The sequence below is a fragment of the Desarmillaria tabescens genome, assembly GCF_030435595.1.
Source record: "Desarmillaria tabescens strain CCBAS 213 chromosome Unknown EV420scaffold_25, whole genome shotgun sequence".
In the NCBI taxonomy this organism is placed as follows: Eukaryota; Fungi; Basidiomycota; class Agaricomycetes; order Agaricales; family Physalacriaceae; genus Desarmillaria; species Desarmillaria tabescens.
The window spans coordinates 605730-623827 of NW_026848324.1; the positions used below are offsets into that span (position 1 = coordinate 605730).

Sequence of the window (18098 nt, forward strand, 5' to 3'; positions counted from 1 at the left end):
GAGGAGGAGGTTGACTTATGGGGTGGCCCCGCCCAAAGTTTGGAGATTGGAGAGGTCAGCCAGTTGAAAACGCCATTGTGCAAGATATATGTGTAGAGAGGGAATATGTATTGTGACAACGGAGTCTTGTAGGGGCATGAAGGGTATAAGATTGGAAGGAAGTTGGTGACAATGTAGGCCGAAAATGATATAAACGTGATTGCTCCAACGACACTGGCAATAGACACCCGCAAGGGGACGATAAAAAGTACCAATCCCACAAGGAATACAGCTAGCGATGCGCTCATCAGGACTGGAAGGAGTCCGATAATGAAGGGCACACGCCATTGCTGGAGACCCATGTACCGGAATTGACGCACACGGCATCTGTCCCGTGGTGTTCCTGAAGGCACGGACATGTACTGGTGGATCCACTGTTTTGTCAAGACAGCGAACAGTGCAGTAGTGAGACTCAGTGATAGACTGGTGAACCACAAGCCATTGACCCACGAGTCGGACGTTGAGGGACGAAAAGCGAGGTCTGAGCGAGGGACATCGTTTACGAGGGAACCGTTCGATGCCGAGCGTTGGACATTGATGAGCTCAATTAAAAGCAAAGTAGTGACCTCGCCGTAATCGACTTGAAGGCTCTGTGATGTTTGAGCGACAAATGTTGTAACAACCGCTGAGAAAAGACCAGCCTTTTCTCCTGTCAATGAAAGGATTTTCAATTCCAGGGAAATTGTACTCACAAAGACGAGGAGAACATCTAGACCGTCTCTCCACCCTTCCACCATCTCGCTATCAAATGGAGCACATTCTTCAAGGTATGTTCTCCACACCCTGGCTGTCGGCCCCAGCTCCTCGTATTGCTTATCCTCTGGGAATTTCTGTTCGTAGTCAAATGGATCATTCCCTAGCCTCTTCATAAGACGGGCAGCCGTGGAAGATAAGAATGGACACACCTCTGACAATATACTCAGGGCGCTCCATGCCCATTGTCCTGCGCCTCGACTTGCGCCTTCGACGGCGGGAATAAGACGTTAAATTCTCGACCTCTGGAACATGATCTTGGGAGATATCAGGAGTCCCCGAACGAGGTTCGCCCTCAGAGGCACCGGATGCCAATGAATGGCTGTCATTCTCATTGTCCTGGGCAGCACGATCAGAAGACATGGATGTTAGGGTGGAAGCCGCGTGTAAGACGCATTCTTAAGAGCCTACGGGTCTGTTCGGCTGCCAGGCACGGCCAGTTTTTGGTGCCCAGTTAGTTGCCGTTTTTTAAAAATCAACATGAACAGACTTTTCTCGTAGTCGTTTTGCGTGTTTCTGAACATCCATAGCCGCTAGAATAGCTTGGAAATCATCCAGTACATTATAATACATCAGCATGTTAGACAAAGATGATCTAGGAACATATCCAGCATGAATTAGAGCAATAATAAAAGTTCAAGCTGTTCCTGCTGTAGTCGAGACTTCCAAAGCACATGCGTATCTCTGAGATGGAAAGAATGTCAAATGTACATCTCCTGGAGCAATATACATATATCAAAGAATGTATAGGTAAATAGACACCGACTTTCAAGGCAATTTGACAACCTTGACTGCCTCAATCGGAGTTGCCGGTAGGTCTTACCAAAGATTTCAAGGCTCAAAAACCTTGGATAATGGATGAAAATGTATTGATCATGGTCTTGATAGAGCCTCTCATGCTTGGACCTCAGCTAGAGAGGCAGAAAGAGTCTGAAAGACAGAGTTTCATGCCGGGCCGGAAACAGCATTCCTTTGGTAAATTGCGCACAGAAAATCATTCAAATAAATGGAAGGACACCAAGGGTGTTTTTTTTTTCATAGTGTGTTAGATTTTAGGACATGCAGAGAGCTGAAAAACATGCGAAACGACGACGAGGAATGCCGGTTCACGGTGTTGGTCTTCCAAAAACGGTAACTAACTGGCGCCAAAACTGGCCGTGCCTGGCAGCTGAACAGACCCTACATTCCTCTCCCACGGTCAGCAGCGAGGTCCTCATGTCATTTTGTTACTGGAGGAAAGACCGGCAAGCATGGACAATGGCTGTTGGACGACAGAATTCGAAGCAGAGTCTAGGCCCACAGCGAGGAGCTTGTTCCAGGCATGTGTGAATTTCACAGATTTCGACCAACACTTGGGTCAATGTCCTTCTTGTTGTTCTATTTTGTCCTCGTTGCACCGGATCTTGTTCTCCCTGCAAGATTCAGCCTCAGCTTTCATTCATTTGCATAGGATCAAGAGACTAGTGCTCGAGGATGGATTTGCTGCGTGCAATCTGGCAAAGATTCCGGAATGAGCGGTGCGCTGATACGTTATCTCTATCGAACATTAAATAATGCAGTCAGAATCCCAGTGATGCATGTACTGGATAGCATTGTCATCATGGGTTTTTGGACCGTGCTAGAAAATAAAAAATAGATCGTATCGAAAATGACAAGGAGTCGTACTGTTCTCGCGTGTGTTAGATTGTTCTGCCTTCTATGACTTACTATATAAGTATTTGCTAAATGTTTCTGTAGATATAACGTCTATCGTACTTACGTGACTGTAAGGGTCACACTTCACAAAGCCATGACATGCGAGTAGCCTTCTTCGTCAACTCGTCGGTCTTAGTATTCAACGTTACGTTCAACTCTCAAGGAATTTTCCAAAATCCTGCATCAATACCCTATCTCTCCGCAAAACTGATAGCCTCATCTAATTATCAAGATTCGCAGGCCACAGTTTTCCTTTGAACACGCGCGTTCTTTTCGTCTGGTACTAAACCAGTTAGCTGCAGGTCGGGAACCTGTAAGGCATGCGTACCTTCCATTTGGGTAACCACTCCGTCATGCCCAACACAATATTCTCCGAGTCGAATGCAATGATCCACTGAGGACGAGTCACCAGACCCGAGCTGCCTCTCGTGTTATGGGTCTTGAACGTCTGCAATTCATGCCTCTTCTTGTTGCGGTATTCTTCTACATCCGTCTCAAAGTGCTGCTTACGCATCATCTCGAGTCCTTCAAGGGCAGCCAACAGCTCCGCACGTTGACTGCTCCTCTTAGCGCCCAGATCCAATTTATCGCCAGGAATGCTCCACTAGTCCCTCTCACAGCCTTCCATACCAATCCAAATCCCTGCGGTCGCGACCACTTGCCCATTATTAGAACACGCCCCTTCGATGAAGATGAGCCTGAAGTTGTGACAGGGAAATAGGTCCCCTTTGAAGGTCCGGTGGTAGCAACACGCCACGAAATATGTATCACAGCAGGTGGATTGAGTGATTAGCTCACCGAGGGAGAAGTCCCTGGCCAGTCGTTCACACAAAAGGAACCTGCGAGCAAAGATTCCTTCATGTCTAGGACTATGTTCAAGATCCATGAGTGTACAACACAATGAAGGAGATCCACCTCGTGTTTGATCCATATCGATATCGGGGGGAACCGAATTGAGATATCGAATCCTCTAGAATCGCCCGCTTTCCTTTGCTATATGTTGCTGGGATGTATGGTGCTCCTTTGTGAATGAACTGGGACAGGATCCAGCAGCACTATAATCCGGTGCTTGAAACTGACGTGGAAGACAAGGGCTAGAAGAGACATGGTTGAGGATGAACACTTGTCTGGTAGCCCACTGAACGTGAGCACTCCTGTTTATGCGAAATGTTTCTCACAATGCTATAGGGCAGAAGCAGCAGCCTATCTATGTGAAAGCATAGGAAAGAGCTACTCTGGCGACCGTAACGTCGGTATCGACGTCGGAAACGACATCAAGATTCGGAGTCTTCATTAGAACATTTGTCCGGCTACTGACTTGACTCTGGCTTTCTTCTACGTCTGGAGCTTCTCTCACAAGTTATCCAGCATATCTTCTTAATCTGATCTTGCGGACTCCCCTGCGACAGTGATGATATGCGTGTACATGAATCTGGCGGATTGTCTTACTACTAGCAGGAATGGTAAAGCCCCTGCGATGCCCTTGGGGCGGAGTGGTATCCGATATCATTCATCAAAAAGGGTATATGGGCGCATCTTCAGGTATCGTGCGATTACAGGAAAAATCACTATCGATGAAAGGTATATCAGTCCCGTTGAAAGGGACCCCACAAGCGCAAGGAGCGTAGACGACGAGTCTTTGAACTCATGTGAGGTGTGTAATTGAGGAAAACACCATAGGAGAAGGGATAAGACCAGACGAGGAGTTCTACGAGCCATGCGCTGATCATGTGGGCCCAGGCATCGAAACCGCGATCCTGTTGAACGGTGAGATGGTGCTTGGATGCGATAAAGGTGGATACCAGCCATAGGCGGCAAGGAAGTTGCGTTGAGAGGTGCTTCATCGAAATCTTCAGTGTTGTCCTGTACGAAATTCGACTGGGATGTAGAAGGTGTAGGACAAATATCTTAGCTCAATTGTCCCTTGCTCTACTTGATTGTCTCTGGAGTACTGGTTAGGAATATCAGGATCGAATGGGCATGACACACACCTTGCATTTATGGATCCAGCTACCATAGACATGGTGGTATTTGTGCGAGAACCCTCCCTTTCATTGAGTCATGTTTTTTTTTCTCTATCGGAGCATTTCCGAATCCTGCCTGGATGATCGCTCTTCCGTAGTATGGTGAAACGAGTGTTTAGTAGGTTCAATATTCATTAACATTGGGCGAGCCCTATTTTTGAAGGAGCTGACCTGGCGACAAAGTGGGGAAAGCAGAGTTCGGAGACCATAGGCGGTTTGAAAAAGAAGTCCTCAAGGATCACCAATGACGAGGCTTGCCAGTATCGGTCGTCGTGGTTAATTCAGGCAGTATTTGCACCATTGCCTAGCCCTGTAACCTTGCGACATACGAGCTGGAGGCGGTGGGGCAGTATAATGATGTCGCGGCATGTACCCAACGGCGAGGTAGCGAAACGCGAAAATGCAGTGGTAGCCGTGTCATCATAGATGCCGTTGTCACCGTCATCATCGTTGGTGGTGGTGATTTGTGGAGCCAACCCATGTCGCGTGTTAGTTCGCGAATTGTAGACCTCAGCAACCGTCGTCCTCACTGTCAGGTCCTAAGTGCAATTAGGGCTCACGTGGCGGCAGTACTGTGTATTTCAAATTTTGGAACTCGACCGAGTCGACCGCGACCAAAGGTGACGGGTACCAAGCTTTCCTGCTTCTCGACAGGATGGTGCGCGGCTTCAGTGCATGAACCTATCCCACACGATACTTCCTCGAGCCCTCACCAATGCTCGGAGAAATCACGCTAGCCTGCCTTGTCGCCCGACACTCGTTCCATTTACCTAGTTGATATGCATGTCAACCACACTCCATGACCCAGCTTTCTTCCTGCCATCCAATCGCCCGTCTATCCTTGCGATTCTAGGATTCGATATATCCCGGAGTTCGTTTTTTCCGCACCGTCCTGTTCGAAGGGAGAAAGCGTCGTCGTAATGCATTCGACACGACTCTTTGTTATGATAGAGCTGTATCTTCGAGATCGCAAGGAGACATGCGCAACATCTACGCTATCTTTTTTTCACAGCACCATGGTCATCATTGATTCTCCGTCGTCCATGCAATCCACGTACCCCAGACACCTTCCCTGCCAGCCTTAGCTTGATCACCACAACACTATGACGGAACCAATCTCCCGTACCCTCCTACAGCGACCTGTGATGATCACAACTGTCATTACACCCGCTTCCTTCATCACGATCCTAGCCGTGACGAAATGCACGCCCCATCGCCCCATCTTCGACGTCTTGGATGGCATACAGCGCTCTGGAATTATGGGAAGGCAAAGGAGAGGCCATATGCGATGGGGAAAAGGTGGTTGTGCTGCTAGGTGATTCTCTCAGTCTCTCGTAGGTGACCGGTGAGGACCCTCAAGTAGTTCATGTCGAGTCAGCCATGATCTGGAAGCAGTGCGCTGCCTCCTTTCGCGTCTTCCTGTACGGCTTCTACTAGTGATATATGGCATTCAACCAGCTTGATTACGACAACGCCATGAATGTTAACACCTCCGCCGCATCATCATAGTCCCAAGACGTTAATTTTACTACATCAAGTACTCGTCATAACCAACCCAAGTTCCTACCAAGACTCCCATACGGACGCTATGGACATAGCATGCGACTCTCCCTAGTCTTGCGATAGTTGTCGCTGCTTCCCACTTTCTGATCCGCCGACAAATCACAATACCTTCCGGTGTCTTCCCCATGTACACTCTCGACAATGGCATGCCACATAGACCTGACCCGATTGTTATGAGGTATATTCGCTCTGTCCGTCTCTCCTCCCCCAACCCCAGAACGTGATGCCTCTCAGGTTTCACGGAGATAGGTGTTCTTCAGCTTTGACTCTCATGTCGAGACTTGGACGTGCCAACGCCTGGAGAAGGTCGGGCATACCTCCCCTTCTAGGTCTCGGACATTACCTGTTAAATATCGACGAGGTTAATTCGAAGTCACTTGTGTCTTTCAGCGATGGCAATAGTTGGAACGGCACCCACCCGCCTCACTTTACTAAGCAAAGTCGCCTCAAGTCATGGCGATTTTCAAGCCCCGACATGCACCACTGCTTCTACTCTGTTCACCTCGTCGACAAACAGACAAAATTCGCAACTTCGGTTTTACTTTTTCCCATCACAGCTTTCCGACGCTCAGCCCTAACTCTGGCAAATTTTGGCGCCCAACCCACGTACATATTAGTAACACCTATGTACACTTCTATCCTGATCACCACCATGAGAGGATTAGTGTCATCGTTACGATACACCTGATGCTCGTCTTTTCCTCTTCCCATGAGCTTCTTACTGGAGGTTCCACCTCGCCCTTATGAGAGGATTCGTGCCGAGCCCGTTGCTCGACTGACGTCTGTGTTGGTTATCAGCCCATGGCCCGTGCACCATGTCTGACAATTAGAAATCTCATCGCCCATCAAACCCGCTTTCATGTTTTCGCCGATGTCCTGCATACGATTTCCTTTCTTCAAGCCGACTTTCAGACCCTCGGGCACATCTGTCTCACCTTTGCTGGTGCGGAGGACTTGCGGAAGGTGCTGGATATCCGTGTTCATTCCCATAGCAATTATACCCCCTACCATCGACCAACTCAACTACCACCTCTCGTACACCCATGGCTGCCTGTTTCCCTTTTTCACGTCCAGATACTCCGCTCGAGTCCTCTTTCCCAGCTACCCCATCCTCAAATGATCGCAGATTACCTCCACTCACCAATCTTCGTACTCCCAAGGAATGCCACTTGCCATCTGCCGCCTTCATTGGCTATGTCACGCATCGTCTACATCCCCATCCTGATTCCTGCTCATCTGCGCTGGCCCTCTTCCCCTTCCAACTACAGTTCGGAAGCTTGCGCTTTGACGACCTCAATTGTTATGTCCGCAGGTGGTATCCTTTGCGAAGGATCTCACCTGTGCAGTGGTACTCGGTTGTTTCGTGTACGATTTCACCAGTTTCGCAACACTTATGGCACCGTGCACGATGTTTGTCCATTGTATACACTTGTTTGATTCCAGCGGCATGGCCTGTCTCGCAATTTCCCATATGTATGTGTCCCTTTGAATAGATGAGCAAATCCAAGCACGTCTACTTTTTCTGCATTGTCGCTCGTCCGTCATTCCATGACCTTCTTAGGAATTCCTGCCCATTAAAAAGTGCTCGTGCGTTCATTGGCATCTTCTCATATACACGCCGTGGAGGTCCTCCGATGGGCGAAACGATGACGTCCTCCCATTCCTCGCTGTCAGCGTTTGTGCCGTATTGTTATTCAGACGTTGAGGATGAGGCACACGTTTTGTCGTACTGCGATGGAACCGACGACTTGACGGATTTGCGTTCCCACTTCTTTCGCAACGTTTTCGCTGAAATCCGCTTCATTTGGACTCCACATTCTCGTTGACAGTGATGATACTCGAATCCTAACCTCTCTTGCCAAATATGTTTTTGACATGTTTCGAGCTGTAAACTGTACACTGCTGTATCATCCATAAATACTTTGATTCCTGAAATTTCAATCTTTCGCAATCCCCTCGTTTGGCTATCCACTTTAGCACCCTGCGAAGAGTCTCTACTCCGCGAGACACACTCAACAGTGTGATTACAGTGGTATGAGCCTTCGCAGCCACAGCACATAGTTCGCCATGTCAGGGCTGTGGACCCGGCCGTTCCTTATTGGGACCTGGCGCCGGTAATACCACCGCCGCCGCCGCCACCACCACCATCCTCGTCCTTCCCCTCACTGTGTCATTTTGTCGTGGTCCCGGCTTTAGGTTGCGAGAATGCCATTAAACTCTATATGCCAGGATGATTATGGCGCGTATATGGACCATGTATCTTCAAATGCCTTGTCCGTCGGACTAGGGACGTTGACAGCCTCGTTGCACCGATATTCTTGCTTCCCACTTCCAAGTCCGCAAAGATGGTGGCCACCACAGTGGAATATGTGATTTTTGATATGGACGGTAAGTCTCCCTTGATAAAGAATATACCAAAACCTCACCGGTTTGTTTGCGGGATTGCTGATTGATACAGAAAGGATTCATACTGAAGTGACCAGTGCGTTCGATGTGTCCCTTACATCGTGTACTGGACTCACATTACACCGATAGATCAGATCCTGGCCCAGCATGGCAAAGAGATGACCTGGGACATAAAAGCAGGGTGCATGGGCAAACGTGCGTCTAGTAATATCTTTTGCTATCAAATCTAACAATTATTGAATAGCCGAGAGAGCATCGGCTGAGCATCTTCTCTCCTTCTTTCCTTCAATCTCGCTATCCGTCGATTCCTACATCGAGCAGAAGAATATCCTCCAAGATAAACTCTTGCCCTCTGTCCCCCTTCTTCCCGGTGTGCGTAAGCTCGTACAACACCTTCGAAAGCATAGGATTCCTATCGCTGTAGCGACTAGCTCCGGGCGGCTGAGGTATGAGAAAAAGACGGGTCATCTAGGCGACGTATTTGAGTGTTTTGAAGGGAACGTCGTATGCGCTGATGATGAGAGGTGGGGAGGAAACGCTATGAAGGGAAAGCCGGCGCCGGACATTTTCTTGGTCGCGGCTAGAGAGTTGTTGGGCAGGGATGTAGGTGAACCAGGGCTGGCTTCGGTAGACCAAATAACGGAGAGGCAGAAAGGTCTGGTATTTGAAGATGGATTTGCCGGCGTGCAAGCTGGGAAGCGAGCGGGGATGAACGGTGTGTTCATACGCTCTTTCTACTAAATATCGATACTGACTGTGTCCAGTGGTGTGGGTACCGGATAGCAATCTTCTGTGCGTGGAATATACTGGAGACGAAAAGGCAGATGTCACCCTCGGGTCCATCGAGGATCTCACTCCCGAGAAATGGGGCCTTCCAGCTTATGACAAGGAATCGTAGTCTTACTTATATGTGTGTACTCTGCGTTTCATAACCTTACTAAAACTCCATTTAGACATATATACAGTATCTTAGCTATCGATGCCAGCCAAGAAAGAAGTTCCATTTCAAACAGCTGTGACACAAGTAGCCTTTTTTGTCAACCCGTTGGCCTTGGTTGACTCTTAAGGCAACGATATCATCTCTTATAAATACCAAGAGACCCGAGGTCACTTCTCTTGAGACACGCGCATTCCACATAGCTAATTGGTGCCTCCGCATTCGTATCAATGTACTCCCTACAGTGATATTTAGTATGATAGTCAGAGCGTCACGTAGACTACACTCTGGCACCATTACTCGATAATTCTATCTCCTCATGGCCAGGTTCTCCTGCAATAAAGCGCCGGACCCTACGCCACACCGTTGACCCCAGATGCTGTGGAGAATTGTGGCTTTCTCCTTGAGCTAGTCGCACGGGATTGGGAGACGCCTCGTCATCCTTTCCAAATGCACCCACACATCCACCTTCAATAAATGCTTTGAAATTGGCCAAGACACGACGCATATCATTGGGCCGATACCATGCCACTTCCTGGAATTCAAAGTCTTGCAGCCGTTGTAGACAGCCGGACCAGGCAGGGGCCTTGGGACAGAGGAGAGCGAGACGACGAAGAGCCTGGGAATGACACCACTGAATGAGGGTAGTGCAAGAAGTGAACAGATTGTCGGGCTCATACAAGTATTCCAGCGATTGCTGGCGTATATGAATATCAAAATCTTCGGATGCCAGTCCGGAGACGATCAAGTACAAAAATCTAAAGAGAGCAAGACTGGAGTCGTGTGTGCGCAAGTGTTTAAAAAAACATGATACAAAATAAGCCATAGTCTCGTTGGTGAAGGAGGTGGACCGGAAGAAATAAGTACCCAGTTCATAGGCATTAGAATGTTGCTGTGAAGGGTCCTCCAAAGCGATTCGCACAAATTTGGTGGCCAACCGTGGTGTGCACCAGTCTTTGTCAAGGAATGGTGGGCGAGGTGATGTGGAATTTAGAATGCGAAGGAAAATCATCAAGACAAAGTTTCGCTCGGGGAGAGGTAAAGCATCGTCGAATTCAACCAACGAGATCAGCGTGTGTAGGAGTTTCAGGACAGCATGACGATTATTGTCTAAGGGGACGGTAGGTATGTCGCCGTCATATGATTGAAGTGATTTCACGCCCAGGAAGTCACCAATGCCTCGCATTATCCTCATAAACAGACTGTCATAGACAGGAGAGGTGGAGATGGGCATGCTTCGTATAGAGGGTGAGTTGGCCATGCTCAAGAGAAGATAGAGTCGTGAATCCTGAGAGGGAAATACATAGGTGGGATTCAGGGGGAACATGGTGCGCCGATGATCTTGAAGTATGACTTCAGCGACATATGGGTATAAAGACTTTTCAATCGCCGTCCCAAAGGTAGTCGCGGCGGTATCTCCATAAAGGATTTTTTTACCACTATACTCAATGAATTGAGTAGGGAGAGTAAAATCAGTACTCCAATATGACGATGGTATCATTGTGAATAATATCTGCATCACTTCGAGGTTGTCAGGAACGAATGGGAGGAGCTTCTGAAGGAGATGTGCCCATACTATGGGCTGTAAGCGAAGAGCGGTAGGGTCATCGGGTACGGCTTTCAAGTTGGATATGATCAGTTCTCTGATCTGCGTTTCACAAAATGGGTGAATAGACAAAATCTCTGCGTAAATGGTAGGGGAGAAGCATTCCTTCGCAGGTCGTGGTTGTCCTAAAAGAATGGACTCGTCCGTGAAGCGGACATGGGCTCGAAGAAGACGATCCACTTGACTTTCATGCATGGAGATATCTGGTCTGCGGACAAGGGTATTGAGAGCTGTAGAACATGCGAAAGAGATGTGGGCTATATGGCGCTCGAGAGAACGCACAGACTGGAGCGGCAAAGCACTCGTCGATTCTATCACAATCTTCTCCACGCTGGGGTTCGACGACATATGAATGAGCCAAGAAAGGGCTTGCACGTCTGTTTCATCGGCACTAGCATCCACAGCCGCACGTTCAGCACCCCTTAGCGTGCGAACCGCAGGGGCATCAGAGGTTGAATTATGGAGTGGCCCCACCCAAAGTTTGGAGATCGGAGACATCACCCAGTTGAAAAGGCCATTGTGCAAGATATAGGTGTAGAGAGGGAATATGTACTGTGACAGCGGAGTCTTGTAAGGACATGAAGGGTATAAGATCGGAAGGAAGTTGGTGACGATATAGGCCGAAAATGATATAAACGTGATTGCTCCAACGACACTGGCAATAGACACCCGCAAGGGGATGATAAAAAGAACCAATCCCACAAGGAATACAGCAAGCGATATGCTCATCAGGACAGGAAGGAGTCCAATAATGAAGGCTACACCCCATTGCTGCAGACCCATGTACCGGAAATGGCGCACACGGCATCTGTCCCGTGGTGTTCCTGAAGGCACGGACATGTACTGGTGGATCCACTGTTTTGTCAAGACAGCGAACAGCGCAGTAGCGAGACTCAGTGAGAGACTGGTGAACCACAAGCCATTGACCCACGAGTCGGACGTTGAGGGACGAAAAGCGAGGTCTGAGCGAGGGACATCGTTTACGAGGGAACCGTTCGATGCCGAGCGTTGGACATTGATGAGCTCAATTAAAAGTAAAGTAGTGACCTTGCCGTAATCGACTTGGAGGCTCTGTGACGTCTGAGCAACAAATGTTGTAACAACCGCTGAGAAAAGACCAGCCTTTTCTTCAATCAATGAAAGGATTCTTAATTCCTAGGCAAATGTACTCACGAAGACGAGGAGAACGTCTAACCCATCTCTCCACCCTTCCACCATCTCGCTATCAAATGGAGCACATTCTTCGAGGTATGTTCTCCACACCCTAGCTGTTGGGCCCAGCTCCTCGTACTGTTTATCCTCTGGGAATTTCTGTTCGTAGTCAAATGGATCATTCCCTAGGCTCTTCATTAGACGTAAGCCATAGAAGAGAAGAACAGACATACCTCTGACAATATACTCAGGACGCTCCATGCCCATTGTCCTGCGCCTCGACTTGCGCCGTCGACGGCGGGAATAAGACGTCAGATTCTCGACCTCTGGATCGTGGTCCTGGGAGATATGAGTTGTCCTTGAATGAGGTTCACCATCATAGCCGTTGGATGCCGACGAACGATTGTCGTTATCATTGTCCTGGACAGTATGAACAGAAGGCATGGGAGTCAGATTCAGAGTGTAAGGAGCTGTATAAGGCGCCTTCTTAAGCGCCTACATTTCCTCTCCCACGATCCCGGTAACAGCGAAGTCTTCACCAAAGTCGTGCCATTTTTTAGTGGAGGAAAGGCTGGCAAGCACAGAGACAGAGACCATGGCGGTTTGACGACAGAATTTTGAGCGAAGTCTAGGCCCACAGCAAGGAGCTCGTTTCCGAGCACGTGTGGATTTCAGAAATCTCGATCCTCCATCGGTCAACGTCCTGTTGTGCTATTTTGTCTTGGTTGCACCGGATCTCGTTCTCTCTGCAAGCTTCAGCTTCAACATTCAATGATTTGCCTAGGATGGAGAGAATAGTGTTCGAGGATGGATTTGCTGCGTGCAATCTGGCAAATAATCCAGCATGAACGGTGCGTTGATACGTTATCTCTATCGAACATTAAATAATGCACTGGATGGAATCCCAGCGACGCATCTACTGGATAGCAATGACGTCCTGGGTGTGGACTATGCTAGAAAATAAAATGCAGACGCCGTACGAGGTTTCATTCTAGACACATAGGGCCTTCGCCCTATGACAAGGAGTCGTACTGGTCTTGCGTGCGTTAGATTGTCCTACTTTCCATAACTCACTGTAAGTATTTGCTGAACGTTCTTGTAGATATAATATCTATCGTACTTACGTGGCTGTAAATACTGAGAAGAGAGTTACACTTCAAGAAGCCATGGCCGCGACACGACTAGCCATCTTCGCCAACTCGTCGGCGTTAGTGTTCCCCTCTCGAGGAATTTTCCAAAATCCCACATCAAAACCCTTCCTCTCCACAAAACTGATAGCTTCATCCAACTTCAAGTAAAGATCAAGATTCGCAGGCCGCTTTCCTTGGGACCTGCGCATTCCTTTCCTCTGATGCTAGCTAGTTAGCTGCGGGTCGGGAACCTGTAAGGCATGCGTACCTTCCATTTGGGTAACCACTCTGTCATGCCCAACACAACATTCTCCGAGTCGGATGCAATGATCCATTGAGGATGAGTCACCAGACCAGAGCTGTCTCTCGCGTTATGGGTCTTGAACGTCTGTAATTCGTGCCTCTTCATGTTGCGGTATTCTTCCACATCCGTCTCAAAGTACCGCATACGCATCATCTCGAGTCCTTCAAGGGCAGCCAACAGCTCCGCACGTTGACTGGTCCTCTTGGCACCCGGATCCAACGTGTCGTCAATGGGAATACCCCACTGGTTGCTCTCGCTGCTTCCCATAACAATCCCAATCCCTGCCGTCGCATCCGCTTGCCCATTATTAGAACACGCCCCATCGACGAAGATGAGTCTGAAGTTCTTACAGGGAGATAGATCCCCTTTGAAGGTCCCGTGGTAGCAACACGCCACGAAATATGTATCACAGCAGGCGCATTGAGTGATTAGCTCATCGAGGGAGAAGTCCCTGGCGAGTCGTTCGCACAAAAGGAACCTGCGAGCGAAGACTCCTTCCTCTCCAGGACTATGTTCAAGATTCATGGGTGTATAACACAATGAAGGAGACTCACCTCGTGTTCGATCCATATCGATATCGGGGGGAACCGAATTGAGATATCGAATCCTCTAGAATCGCCCGCTCTTCTTCGCTAGAAGTCGCTGGGATTCACGGTGATCCTTTGTGATTGGGATCGGATCTAGCAGCACTAAAAATAGACGTGGAAGATGAGGACTAGAAGAGACATGGTTGAGGATGACCACTCGCCTGGCCGCCCACTGAACGCGAACACTCCTGTTTGTGCGAAATGGTTCTCACAATGTCAAAGGGCAGAAATAGCTGCCCATCTACACTAAACTTCCCATATGACAGCACTGATATGAGGCTATTCGGGCTTTCTCCACATACTGTGGATATCGAGGGTCGCAGATTGGGGGATGCGAGAGCGTAGATGGGCTACTCTGGCAACTGTAATGTCAGTATCGATGCCTGGAAAACGACACCAAGATTCGGAGTCTTCATTGGGATAGTTGTCCGGCCAGTGACTTGACTTCCGGCTTTCTTCTACGTCTGGAGTTTCTCTCACGAGTCGTCCCGCATATCTTCTCAATCTGATCCTGCGGACTCCCCCGGGACGTGAATCGGTCGGATTGCCCTATTATTAGTAGGGGGAGGGAATGGTCAAGCCCCTGCGATGCCTTTGGGGCGGGGTGGTATCCGATATCATTCATCAAAAAGGATATACGGGCGCATCTTCAGGTATATCAGAAGATACTGACGGAAATGTAAGGCTATTGTCCTTTGCATTCATATCTGATCTTCTATCTTTTGGCAAGGTTACTACCAAAGCTCTCGCGCGCAACAGCGCGAAGGGTCTACGATGCTTGTTGCAGTGCGGAGAAGCCCGTACTGCAACTGACGAGTTAAACGATGAAGCCGGAAGGGAAGGACACTCCCTTGGGAGTTGATTTCGCTGATTTGAATTCTATCAAGCAGAGTTTGTGAGGTAAGACCTCTCTTTAGACAGTAGATTCGTTTACTCATGTACAGCAAAGCAGAGTATCGGAACGTCATGTTTTGCTCAAGGTAGTGAGTTCAAAGAGCCATTCCGAACACATCGCCTGGAGAGAACTTCTTGGGCCTTCAAATCCAGTCCCGCCTACCCAGGACTCGAGATGATAGAAGCGAATCTTCGACAAACCGTATCTGCCGCGAACATGTTGTGAGGTAATATATTTCCCGTTCATAGGGGATCGGACAATATAAATCGTAGCAAATACGGTTCAATGTGTGGCCCCTGGTACGAACTAGAAATTGGAGGGGCTTCCGGCTGATCGGACTAAGTAAGTTCAAGTTTCTTCCCATGAACTTGGTCGTCGCCGTCTAACACTTTTGTGCTTTGCTATTTGGGTTGGCTACTAGATTTCAGCGTACCGCTTAACCTGTCTTGTCCAAGAGTGAACAAATGCCTCGCGGCTTCCGGCCTCTCATACTCCCATCGAAATTTCGTGCGCATTTCCTGGTACCTTTCGGCTTCTAAATAAGCGTGTCAGGTGTCCGGTAACGAGTCCAGTTTTTCAGTGATTCAAGTTGCAAAATGATTGATCTTTCCTGCGTCACGGTGTGCTTTGCAGAATTCCAGCCGGGATATATCATGAAAGTGATTTCCTCCCCAGGCAGCACTGATCGCTTAGGAGTAGCTGGGTTCAGCCAAACGAAGTGGACACTCCGTACAAGGACCTGTCTCAAGAAACTGACTCGACGTGTTCTACTTATGGTCATGATATCAAGATCATGATCCCAAGAACCAGATGGCGGCGCCCAGTATCTGATATTAGGGTAGGATGTCTAAGGCCAATCAGTAACCGCCATCTAAAAAAAGATCATCGGCACGCTTAAAAACACCCAGCGTCAAGTCTATCGAACACTCTTCCTTCCAACACACACATTACGCGATGTCTCCTGCCACAGTCCACCTTTCTCCAACGCCGGACTTCCTCCTGTTCTCTGGTATCGAAGTTTTAGCAATCTTGTTCACCATGGCTCTTTGGGGTAAGTGAACGTGTCTGTTGTCATCTTCGTTGCTCAATACAAAGACAGGAATATCCTGCTTGCAAATGTCGGTCTTCTCATCCGTACATACGCCACGATCAACTCATAGGGATCTGTCTGTCGCTCAGTTTTCTTTACTTTTTCAAGTATGATCCACGCAGAACCGATGAGCTCCCATGTTAACGATTGCATTTTTCACAGCAGTACACAGGAAGATAGTTGTTACATCAAGGGTTTGGTACGGCATTTAGCTGTCTGGTGCTCACTGGCTGACTCATGACGCTCTACTCGTAGGTTATCTGGCTCTGGTCAGGCCTCATTCGCCATGTTTCCGCAGTATTTTTGATTTCTATGAATAGGTCCATGGATACAGTGCATCAAGGTCTTCTTATTTCCGGAGGTAAGTGTTAGTTTGTAATATCTCATCGGACGTTTTAACTGAGTGAGTGTCATCTAGTGTACAAAGCGATACGCGACAATGCAACAGCAAGTACAGATCATATTAGCTGGTATGTCCCTCCAGCTCAGAGATCCGTTGGTCGTTAAAGCATCCCGGTCTGCAGGGAGTATCTAGTCGGTATTCAATCATTATGAATGAATTTAACCTCTCTGATTTGCCCCAGATTCAAATCCTTTTCACGGTTAGGAAATCGCCTTGATCCTCCGTATATCTTGCATACTCATTGTCCTTCTGACTTTGCAGATTCTGGTCACCACGCCTGCCCAAGGGTTTTTTTCGTACCGAATCTGGATGTGTAAGACTATATTGCTCCAATAACGATGGGATTTAATATTTCTTCAGTCAGTAATAAAAGCAAACTTATCATTTCCTTCCTCGTATGCGTTTCCTTTTTACCCCTTCCACTCGTGCACTTATTCCTCAAATATTAACTCCCGAAGGCACCTGCCATCCTATTCCAACTTAGTGAGTGAATTTTCAGTTAGCTCTTGTATCGACACATATTGAAGAATTTATACCGTCTAGTCGACGGAATCAGTGAGTATAGAGAAACATTTCTACGCCATGTGTCGAGCCTTGACCCTAATATGTATAGTTTTCATGGCTATCAAGTGAGCCTCTGATGCTGGTTTCATTTATCACTTGATTGACAATATCATGATAGCCTTCCAGCGACAGACAAACTGCAGTTTACAACCTCTACTAGCAAGGCGAGAACCTAAATTTCGGAATATTCAGTTGTCGCGAGTTCTCATGCTGATCCAGGGCATCGCCATCGCATACTTCATCGACGGCGCCGTTGTAGATCTATTCATCGCCGTCACGATGTGCTTATTCCTCTGGCGAAGATACCTTCGTATTGGCATCGCAACCAAGGGGTATGTTACTCGATCTCTCGTTCCTCCCATCTAATCGCCACTCCAAGGACGCGTTCTATGATTCACCGGCTCACCCTCTTCTCTATCAACACGGGCTCCTGGCCAGCCATCATAGCCATCATTACTTTGGTCATGGTACGAATTGAAATATCTTATGATACGAACCACCGAGTTCACTGTCCCTAGTTACTGGCGTATCCGACCTACTATCTCTATGCGGGACTCTATTTCTTTCTCTCACCTGTTTACTGTAACACCGTGCTCGCATCGATCAATGCGCGACCGTATATTCAAAGCGTGAATAATGGACGACATATCTATATCCCAAAGGTACTTTGTAGACTCTACAAATTTTGCCAAGTTCTCATTCTGAGCGGACTCTAGGAATCCGGACTTCAATTCGCAAGTCATGATTCTCAAGGCGTTTGCTCTAATCTTCGTGGAACACCGCATGGACTGGAATTGGCGTCGTACAAAGTCGGTCCCGAGGAGTCGACGGAAGGAAATGACTGTCTGAACATCGTTTGAAGTTCTGGACATACTAAATGTATCCTAATAATGTGGCCATCGATTCCAGCAGCGTTCCTTGTTAGTATCCCGACCGTCAAGCCCAAATAA

General features: G+C 48.2%; 8 protein-coding genes across 8 annotated transcripts; 2 read left to right on the plus strand and 6 right to left on the minus strand.

Moving 5' to 3' along the window:
• Positions 1-239: 239 nt before the first annotated feature.
• On the minus strand, positions 240-908 carry EV420DRAFT_1272617 (uncharacterized protein; the record flags this gene model as incomplete). The annotated part of the gene is made up of 2 exons (XM_060467706.1): positions 240-680; positions 732-908. Coding segments are annotated over 2 exons (618 nt in total), but the record flags the coding sequence as incomplete, so codon positions are not given.
• A 1765-nt stretch (positions 909-2673) lies between these two features.
• On the minus strand, positions 2674-3658 carry EV420DRAFT_578377 (uncharacterized protein). The gene is made up of 2 exons (XM_060482657.1): positions 2816-3658; positions 2674-2764 (listed from the first exon to the last, which is right to left on the minus strand). Exon 1 carries the CDS (start codon positions 3416-3418, stop codon positions 3092-3094), a length of 327 nt encoding a protein of 108 aa, XP_060329086.1. The 5' UTR covers positions 3419-3658; the 3' UTR covers positions 2674-2764; positions 2816-3091.
• Positions 2708-3004, minus strand: EV420DRAFT_1644796 (uncharacterized protein; the record flags this gene model as incomplete). The annotated part of the gene is made up of 2 exons (XM_060477692.1): positions 2708-2764; positions 2816-3004. 2 exons carry the CDS (start codon positions 3002-3004, stop codon positions 2708-2710), a joined length of 246 nt encoding a protein of 81 aa, XP_060329087.1.
• A 1134-nt stretch (positions 3659-4792) lies between the features above and the next one.
• EV420DRAFT_1481411 (uncharacterized protein) lies at positions 4793-7878 on the minus strand (the record flags this gene model as incomplete). The annotated part of the gene is made up of 12 exons (XM_060469765.1): positions 4793-5040; positions 5072-5192; positions 5570-5641; positions 6392-6417; positions 6617-6714; positions 6759-6856; positions 7010-7040; positions 7076-7175; positions 7216-7282; positions 7413-7557; positions 7592-7741; positions 7793-7878. 12 exons carry the CDS (start codon positions 7876-7878, stop codon positions 4793-4795), a joined length of 1242 nt encoding a protein of 413 aa, XP_060329088.1.
• A 541-nt stretch (positions 7879-8419) lies between these two features.
• On the plus strand, positions 8420-9378 carry EV420DRAFT_1621398 (HAD-like domain-containing protein; the record flags this gene model as incomplete). The annotated part of the gene is made up of 5 exons (XM_060475691.1): positions 8420-8462; positions 8533-8556; positions 8610-8675; positions 8725-9195; positions 9245-9378. The coding sequence occupies 5 exons, from the start codon at positions 8420-8422 to the stop codon at positions 9376-9378; spliced, it is 738 nt and encodes a 245-aa protein (XP_060329089.1).
• Positions 9379-11652: 2274 nt separating this feature from the next.
• On the minus strand, positions 11653-12535 carry EV420DRAFT_1336496 (uncharacterized protein; the record flags this gene model as incomplete). Its single annotated transcript, XM_060468875.1, has 3 exons — positions 12409-12535; positions 12197-12360; positions 11653-12145 (listed from the first exon to the last, which is right to left on the minus strand). Coding segments are annotated over exons 1-3 (690 nt in total), but the record flags the coding sequence as incomplete, so codon positions are not given.
• A 796-nt stretch (positions 12536-13331) lies between these two features.
• Positions 13332-14134, minus strand: EV420DRAFT_1644799 (ribonuclease H-like domain-containing protein; the record flags this gene model as incomplete). The annotated part of the gene is made up of 2 exons (XM_060477693.1): positions 13332-13523; positions 13574-14134. The coding sequence occupies 2 exons, from the start codon at positions 14132-14134 to the stop codon at positions 13332-13334; spliced, it is 753 nt and encodes a 250-aa protein (XP_060329091.1).
• A 1694-nt stretch (positions 14135-15828) lies between these two features.
• Positions 15829-18097, plus strand: EV420DRAFT_578132 (uncharacterized protein). The gene is made up of 20 exons (XM_060482656.1): positions 15829-15929; positions 16000-16142; positions 16191-16209; positions 16271-16288; positions 16347-16380; positions 16437-16450; positions 16502-16542; positions 16600-16651; positions 16706-16715; positions 16766-16783; positions 16846-16897; positions 16945-16979; positions 17043-17067; positions 17128-17139; positions 17198-17213; positions 17267-17312; positions 17368-17480; positions 17528-17615; positions 17667-17810; positions 17865-18097. The coding sequence occupies exons 2-20, from the start codon at positions 16046-16048 to the stop codon at positions 18006-18008; spliced, it is 978 nt and encodes a 325-aa protein (XP_060329092.1). The 5' UTR covers positions 15829-15929; positions 16000-16045; the 3' UTR covers positions 18009-18097.
• The last annotated feature ends 1 nt before the right edge of the window (position 18098 follows it).

What these genes read in the sequence shown, in the direction of transcription:
- EV420DRAFT_578377 (XM_060482657.1), bottom strand. Translation starts at nt 3,418, where the DNA reads ATGGATCAAACACGAGGTGGATCTCCTTCATTGTGTTGTACACTCATG.
- EV420DRAFT_578132 (XM_060482656.1), top strand. Translation starts at nt 16,046, where the DNA reads ATGTCTCCTGCCACAGTCCACCTTTCTCCAACGCCGGACTTCCTCCTG. An exon ending in TTCGTACCGAATCTGGATGT is followed by an intron (nt 16,898 to 16,944) that starts GTAAGACTATAT and finishes ATATTTCTTCAG; the next exon opens with TCAGTAATAAAAGCAAACTT. An exon ending in CCATCATTACTTTGGTCATG is followed by an intron (nt 17,616 to 17,666) that starts GTACGAATTGAA and finishes CACTGTCCCTAG; the next exon opens with TTACTGGCGTATCCGACCTA.